Here is an 8810-nt window from a genome sequence, read left to right as displayed (position 1 = left end):
ATGTCTGCGTTGTAAACTTCCCCAGCTGAGGGAGATAACTCCTAGGATGTGAGCAGGTTAGATGCTCTTGGAGTTTTTATCTTAAATATTGGTATTGGGATGAGTGCGCTGGTGATTGCAAAGGTGCCCAGATTCGCTCCCGAGGTAAGTGCTTGCATTCTGCTTCAGTGCCTTAGAAGCCTTAGAAGATCACTTAGCTGACAACACAGTCCAGGGCTGGGCAGGGAATACCGTGAAGTTAGAGTTATAATTTGACCATAAATCAACTTCATGAAACTTAAGAAAAAACAGCTAGTCCCCTATATAGTATGCTATACTTCCTTTCCCAGTTCTCCCGTCAAGGGCAGCCCTGCTTTTTAAATTTTCTGTACCTAACAGAAAACCATCTAAAATTCAGAATCTCTACTGGGGCAGTTTTGATTTGCTTCTCACTGAGTCTGAAAAATGAAAAAGAGATTTGAGCCATATTTGATACACAAACACCTGGACTTTGATTTTTAAAAATTAAGTACATAGAAAATAAATCAGGCTATTAAAGCATTATACTGAAACATTAACAATATACAGATCTTTTGGTTTTACAGAGATTTTGTCTGTATTGTAGAATGGCATATTTTTCATATTACATACACTTCAAAAGCGTTTACAAGTGGATGTGGAGCTGTTCTGCTCCTAATTTTTCACAGAGGAAGCTCACGTTACATTACATTATTAACGTGCACCTCATTCTTCCGCTCAGAAATCTGCAATTAGCAGATGGGAATATGTATTTTGCTATTTACTTTAAACATCAAGCAACTGAGCAAGTGAAAGCAAAAACTGAGGTGGAAGGTGGTTATTAAAATACAGTTTCATTTTCCTATCAGTTATTTTTTAAAGCCGAAAAAATGCTGATTATTGACAGTTACCTTAAGGAGTCCCTTTCCAGCATGTTTACATTTTCTCCACCCGCTGCGAGACAAAACAAAGCCCTCTTTTGTTTTACGCTGTTGTCCCTTTTGCATTCCCCTCTGCGATCCTCGCCCTCCCCACAAACACACTTGCATAACGCTCTCCTGCCTCTTCCCCTCTTCCCAAATATTCTCCTTCAGCTTTCACGTGCTCCCCTCTCAGATACTGGTGTTTTCTCCTGCTCCCCACATTCCTCTTCCCTTTTCCCGTTTTCCTGTGCCATGGGCTGTTGGAGGTGACCGTTTCCGAGAGGATGCTTCACCTCTTCGTATTTGGGACAGAGGACTGAGCGCAGTCTCATTCCATATGGAGCATCTGTGAGTGACAACCCAGGACAAGATAATATCACCCTGGAGGCCAACCTGATTTAGGAATTTTTCACAACTTTTTACAAATAAACCTAGTTTAATCTAATGGAATATTTATGGGAGTTGGCGACACTACCAGTGGCAGGAGTTCAGGGGAAGGCAAGCTCCTTAAAGTTTCCTAACCCCCGACTTAGTAATTAATTTGTGCTTCAGTGTATGTTACAGCTCATGTCTCATTTTGTTTGTTCTTTTGTAATCCACACTCCGCAGCAACAGCAATTCTCATAGCCACAGAAGTGTTTAAGCCTAGCTTTTAATCCTCTTCTTGGCCTTAGCTGTAGTTTATAAAATGAAACTAATTATTAGGGTTTGAGTGTGGCAGAAGTTTTCAAGAACTCAAAGTCCATTCGCTATCGGTTTAGATTGTCGTTTAAATTCTGTGCCAAACCTGCCTGTGATTTAACTCCTCTTGTCTTCACCGAACCTAACGCTGAGATAGACGTGGTCAGCTGAGCAAGGAGGGGACGCGAGAACTGCTGCAGCTGTCAAGCCGTATTTTGTACAGCATTTCAAACCCTGAAGATACGTGTGTATGTCCTTTAAAATCACAAACAGTAAGTCAGAGGGAGAGAGATTTAAACTGTAGGATCCCATCATTTCCACCTCAGAACCTCTTTTGTTCAAACTGGCTAGCAGGATGGTGTTACGGTTGTACGTATGCTTTAAACCGAATCAGCAAACTCTGTTCTCAGTTGCAGTTGGGCCCGTGCTCCAGGCAGCGAGGAACCCAGCGTCTCAGGAGCTCCCACTGAAGCGATGAGAGCTAGGACTGCATCTGCAGGACTACTTACTGCCGGGCAGGTTATCCTGGGGATGGACGTCTTTTGGCACGCTATACGGAGTGCTCCTCCAGAAAACAAATGCCCCGACAGCTTTCACGGTAGAAGAGCTGTTACACCTCAGCAAGCAACAGCAAAAGAGCACAGTTCCTTTTGCTAAGACATTCCTTCACTTCTCATTGTGCTGTTTGTGATACGCAGAAGGCATCCTCCGCTGACTGCCACCTTCCCACCTAACCTCTTCAGACTAAGGCCGCTCGACTCCTTTTCGAGCTTGTGTTTTGAGGAGTTGGAACTACACCTCTGACAGAGCAAGGAACTGTAGGTGTCTATGAGACATTTTGATAGCAGCCGCTTTATCATCTTCTCCTGGCAATGAATATTTCTTACTACCCATATGGTTTTCTGTCTGTATTGCTGGAAAGCTACACTCTCAGCTGTATTTATCTGGTAACATTTTGTGTTCAACCTACTGTTTCCTCTGACGGCTGTTTTACTGATAGAGCCAAGGGTTTACAGATAGATTGCATTAAAAAGTCAAAAGTATAAGAAAAAAAAAAAAAAATCCTCTTCTAATTATAGCTGTTTCCCTGAAAATAAGTTTAGTTTACATGTTTTCATGTTTAGTACATAAATCTATCTACTTCCTCTAAAGTGGAAACTCTTGAAAAAAATAGCAGGGTTTTTTTTTTGTTGTGTAGTTTAAAGACAATATTTGAGAGTTGCTTAAAAATATATACTTAAACCTCTGTATTTGACATAAGATATGCAGTGACAACCCCACGTGCTGCATTCCTACGCATTTGGACCCATGCCTGAGCCCAAGTTTCGACCTACGTTGTGAAACCATCGCTGCATTTCAGCGAGTTGCAGCTCCCTGGTTCTCCACCTCTGCAGCTGAAGAGAGACGTACGTTATCTCTCCCACTCCACATCATCGACACAGGATTTTCAGCAGAGTTGTTGGTGCTGAAGAAATGAACTTGCCAGCCGCAGCAACACTGCAATTGTTTAATTTCACGACGGAAAGTTTTGCTGAAGATGTAGTAAATGAAAGGGTTATACGCTGTTGAAGATTTGGCAAACAGACAGGGCAGCAGTGTAACAATGGGCTGTAGGGAATCACTGGAGTTAAATATGGACCAGAAGCTGCCTGCTGCATACGGCGTCCACGAGCTCAGGAACCCGACCGAGATGAGCACAGCCATCTGAAAGGGAAACGGGGCTTCAGTTCTCAGCTTGCACTGGCTGGGTCTGATAGGTGGGGTGTGGATGAAACCACACCTGAACCAGCTGACATACCGGAACCTGTATGCTTGCTGTGTTGTGACACGAGCACAGGTAACACTGGACAGTGCCTATATGCTTCTATTCCCACCTAGCAGATCTACACTGTGGGTTTCTTATGAGGCAGTTGTTGTTTTCACCTCCTTCCCTGACTCTGGCTGCAATATGTCATGGGAGAGACAGCCCAACCAGAAAGTACAGCCTGTCAATAGACTGGCCTCTAGAAAGCTTGGGTCAATTCTGCTTTTCCACAAGAAATGAGCAACTGAAGTGCTTATGTGACAAAATGTTACATTAAAGAATCCTGTTTCCATACAGAATTTCTGTGTGGCTCTCAGAATAGCCACTCAGTCACTTAAAAATACCGAGGATGACAGAACAAGACCTTCACCCCAACTACAGCATGAATGGATTCAACAGCTATTCCAGCGTGATTGGAAATCTGTATGTTCATGCAAATCATGGGTGCAACTGCCTAAAGAAGGTTTACCAAGCTGTGTCGTACCTACAATATATAATCCTGATCAAACTACTGAAATGACAAGGTTTCCAGGAGCCCCCTGCTCCTCTGAGGAGTGTAGGGTATGGGTGAGACTGGAAACACATCTCCACCTTTGGTCAATACCAGACAAAAGCAATGAAGGGTCATCATGAGCCATGCATGAGCAGAGCCAGTTCTCTGCAAGCTCCTGATTACCACAGCCTCTTCTCACCACTGGGATAACTCACCAATGTCAGCTTCTTCTCCAGTTTAGCTGCATTAGGGATCCTGTCAATATTCTGGATCTCTTGGTACGCTTTATGAACCTTCCAGGCAATTCCCAAGTAACAGGCAACGATGGTCAGTGCAGGCAGGACTGTGCACAGGAGGAACATGCTCAGGATGAATGAAAAGCCGTTGGAGGAGTTGTGGAACTTGCTCCAGGCTATTGTACAGGAGATGCCAAATGGCTCAGGACCATAGTAGCCCCAGCCTACCAAGGGCAGAATGGCCCAGAGCAAGGAGTAGAGCCAGATGAAAGTGATCAAGACGCGAACAGTGTTCTTGGTGATTTTGTTACCTGCAACAAAGAGGAAGAGCAAGCATGTATGGACCTCATCTCAGCAACATGGGTTTTGCCATAACTTCTCCAACAGAAGGATGGTGGCTACAAATACACCTGGGCTGCTGCTGCAGTTCCCTAACCTTTGGTCTTCTTGAGAAACGTAGCAGAGAGTGTCCATGGATTGGGTGAGACCTGAGTGCAGCCCTCAGTGCTGACCTAAAGTTTGGTAAGTCAGGCAGTTTTACAAGATCAAGTTGACTCAAAATGTCCCAGCCCAGGATTTTTTTAATGCCAGGAGAAAACTCCTTCCTCACAAGTTTCAGTATCTCTGCTTGCACACAAATAGGAAGATAAGGCAGTCTGGTCCAGCAAAAAAATTGGGCTCTGCACCCTCAGGTAGTTTCACCTGGTATTACTGAGAAGTGAGAAGCCTCACTGTTTAATAAGGAATTTAATCAGATCCTTCTAGGAACATTAGAGTTCTGATATTGGACTAAAAGTTGAGGCTTATTCCTACAGTTATTGAACTGATACTCCATGCCATATTCAGCAAAGCATCTCTCTGAACATAATAGCCCAAACGCACCACTACAAGGTTACCAGAAATGCAATTACTTACTGTTAGATTTGGATGAATTGGTAACAAGGAATCGAATCACGGCCATGGCACACAGGGTCATCATGCTGCAGACACCAAAAAGGAAACCCATCAGGGCATAATATACGCAGGACGCATCCCCTCCCAGCCAAGCGTGGTTCCAGGCGGATGCAATGGCCAGCGGATACATGCTGATTGCCATTCCAATATCTGCTACTGCCAAGTTGACTGTCAGCAGCTCCGGTGACTTCAGGAGGGAAGAGCGCTTCACAGCTGTAGCAAGGACGGCTGAATTTCCAAGGATTGTCAGGATGGCTGGGAGAGAAGAATCAGCACAGACAATAATATCAAACAGTTAGCACACCTGTGAAATGCTTATACATACAAAGGATGTGAAAAATGCCGGTCGTTAGCCTGGGACTACAGTCTAGAAGACAGGACAGACTGGGAGACCAGCCAGAATTCAGCATCTCCCAGGCCAACACAGTACTGTGCTGATGCTTTGAAAATGCACTGGTGTGTATCTGCTATGCCCTGCTATGAAACCTGGTTCTTCTGCTGGCGAGGAAACTTGTTCTCTTAGATAGCAGATAGGAAATACCACCTGGATGGCCTCACCACAGCATCCGCTGTTTTGCTTCAGCCAGCTCTTGGGTTTCAATTCCTGCCTCCCTGCTAGAGAGGGATTTCCCAGTCAGGCTGTTTCCACTATGGACCTGCTAGAGCAAAGAGCGCTTCAGATTTCTGTTCACATCCTCCTGTAGTGCTGGCCAGCCTGACTGACTGGGGGACATCTTGTCATACGAATAGTAGACCATATCTTGCCCCTTCCTATCACCACACTATAGCTCTTCACTTCCATGTCACACCCCCCTCTCCATGCACCATATCCCACCTATTCCCCCGAGGCTCCTATCATGTGAATAGCCCACACCCACTCATTCCACTCTCTTACGGTATCTTGCACGGCATACTATCAAGTAAAAATCACTATGTGCCGCCTTTCAGACACCCGCACTATTCTGGTGGTCTCTGAGTGCAGTGAGACAGACCATAGCAATTGTTTAGCCAGAGACATGCAACAGACGACAGATTGCTTTGCGAAATGACCTGTCGGACATACATTATTCAGACACGCCACAGGGCTTCAAAGCATTCATGACAACAGTGTCAAAAGTACACGTAGCAAACAACTCATTTTCTCTTTTCTTCCAAGTGAACATTATGCTGGAGCTACATTTTGATCAAAGGTTTTCCTGAGAAGGTGTCCTTTAAAGTCAGAAGTGAAGTAGGGAAACAGAATAAGATTCTGTCATGTTCCGTTGTCGCTGTGAAAGCAGAAAGGCTGCATTTGCTCACAGATACCCCACAATAAAGTGCCCACAGAGGAATTAATAAAGGCGCATGCAGAAAAATGGAATAAATACATGGGCATAAATCCAAGGATGGGCAGAGATGCCAAGAGAAAGCCTTGAACAGAATAGAGGTACAAATCTGAGACCCCACATCCCTCATTCATTCACTTTCTAACCACACACGTTCACTTGGCACCTCTGGATATGCTTGAAGGGTTCCCTGAGCTCTCGAGAGTTGTATGTCGGCACACACAGAGATGCCCACGGTGGCTTGGCACGGGACCGCTTGCTGACAGCAACCTGTGGCGTGGTGGGAAGAGCACTCTCCTGCCAAATGACAGCTGCAGGGTGGGACATCCTCAGGCTTCAGGAGGAAAATGAACCCAGTTCACTTTCTTCTGTGAGAGCCCTAACCACTATGCAAGAGGTAGGAAGCAGCTCTTACTCTTACTAACATCGGGGGTAGACACCCAGGCCCACCTTCTCTTTTACTTTGACAGATGCTATTCCCTTCCATCTCGCTGCCTGTGAGGCTGCTGGATGGCACGGGACAAAACAGCGCAAGAGTGGGCTACTAATCAAACAGCAGAGAGGCTTGTGGTGAGTGCTGCAGCCCATGCCCTGGGCCGTGTGGTTTCCTAATGAGAACATAATTTCAGGGGACAAACAGGCCTTGCTGCAGCCCCCAGGGAGGTGGCAAAGCTACGGATAAATACAACACAGATTCCAGTTAAACTCTCTGCTTCGTGTATGGGATGTAGTGAGCCTGGCTGCCACACGGGGCTCTTGATCCAATGCTGGAAGCTATGCCTGAAGCTTAGGTGCCTAAAAGCCCTTTAGGAGAGGTGTGAGACTGTAGCATGGTGGCAGAAGAGCAATATCAGCAAGGGGAGCTCCAGCCTCCAGCTCTTCGTTGCTGCCCAGTCCCATTACCTTAACTGCATCTACGTATTTATGTTTGTGTGAGAAAGGAGCTGGCATCCTGACTTGGATTAAAAGAAAACCCCTTCGTTGTTTCGCAGAGAGTGATTTTTCTCACCCTGAGTTACACTCTCTGCTGTCAGCACAACTGAGGGGACAGCACAGGGCAGGGCAGTGCAGCGCAGGGAAAAGTGCGCAGGAACAGGGGTGAGATGTGAAATGCTAAAGCCCAGCATTGCTGGCCAAAGCCTCTCTATTAAAGCACGTAAAAATATATGCTTGTTTTTCTTAAATGCATCTCAACCAGGGTTTTCAAATGAGCTGAAGGGAGGAAGGTACTCGCATCTTAGCAAAATTCAGTTGGACTGCACGCCTAAACCGATTCAGCTCCTCTCCAAATCTACACCGATAGTAAACAAATCACCTGAGTACACGCAACAAACAGGCAAGGAAGAAAACGCTTAGCTAAAGCCATGCTGGAGCAGACTGGTACATATCCCCACTTGTGTTTCATTGTAAATCTGCCTTCAGCAGGGCAAACAGGCCATTATAAAAAACAGAAGTACTATTTGGAAACCCTTTGCTATTTGATACCAGTTTATCCTACCCAGACACAGCTTCTCTTCGTGTATAATGAACATCCCCCCTGCAAGGGCCAGACCAAAGTTGCTCTCCCCTGATCAGTCTCATGAAACGGGCTGCCTCGTCTCTCAATCCACAGGGCTGAGACGCCAGGATAAGAGGTAGACAACTTATTTTGAACACCTGTGATGCCGCAGAGGCTAACTCATGCTGGCAAGTCTTCAGCATCGAAACAAAAGATTGCAAACCTGAGAGTGGAGATTAATCCTGGCATCCAACCGACTCAAAGGCAATAAGCAGGAACCTGTGTGGAAACAGATTTTCTATCATCTCCCTGCAGCTTCCTCCGGAGCTGCTGGTGCTGACCACAGCACAGACAGGGCAGCCCTGGTGCGTCCGCTCCTAGGCTTGAAGCAAACAAGCAGGCTGTGAAGGCAGAACTCACCTATGATCAGAAGAAAGACCCCAGCTCCATAATCCACTACCGGGTGGAGTTTGGAAATGTATTGCTCCTCCATTGTCCCTTGTGGAAGTGGGTGAAAGTTTTAAATCAAAGGCAAAGTGGCTGTAGGGGCAAAGAGACCCTTCCTCATGGCTTGCCTGCTGCAGATGTGAGCCAGGCAGCTGGGTGCTGTCCTTCTGCTTTTTCCTCTCTCCCTCCTTCCATGTGGCAGGGGAGAAGCCTGAAGTGAGAGAAAGGCTCCCTCCCTGGGGAGACAGAGTGAAAGCTAGGCAGAGCCACTGCCAGAGCGATCCCGCCTGGCTGGCAGAGCATCTCCCCACCCACTCCCTCCTCTCACACGGCTCTGCTCCTTGGCTTGTCAAGCAACTTCACAGTGCAAATCCCTTCAGACTGCCATTGCCGAGCAGAAACAATTGTCGTTCAACCATCAGCAGCCTTGGGAAATAAATCCAGGCTGAGGG

General features: G+C 46.3%; 1 protein-coding gene across 1 annotated transcript; it reads right to left on the bottom strand.

Annotated features, from left to right (window-relative positions):
- Positions 1-2945: 2945 nt before the first annotated feature.
- LOC103913213 (opsin-5-like) lies at positions 2946-8409 on the bottom strand. Its single transcript, XM_009319683.1, has 4 exons — positions 8332-8409; positions 5050-5343; positions 4114-4445; positions 2946-3305 (listed from the first exon to the last, which is right to left on the bottom strand). Exons 1-4 carry the CDS (start codon positions 8402-8404, stop codon positions 2958-2960), a joined length of 1047 nt encoding a protein of 348 aa, XP_009317958.1. The 5' UTR covers positions 8405-8409; the 3' UTR covers positions 2946-2957.
- Between the last annotated feature and the right edge of the window lie 401 nt (positions 8410-8810).

Source organism: Pygoscelis adeliae, unplaced genomic scaffold (genome assembly GCF_000699105.1).
Source record: "Pygoscelis adeliae isolate BGI_AS28 unplaced genomic scaffold, ASM69910v1 Scaffold121, whole genome shotgun sequence".
In the NCBI taxonomy this organism is placed as follows: Eukaryota; Metazoa; Chordata; class Aves; order Sphenisciformes; family Spheniscidae; genus Pygoscelis; species Pygoscelis adeliae.
The sequence above is the reverse complement of the archived record's forward strand: the minus strand, read 5'-3'. Positions and strand labels throughout refer to the sequence as shown.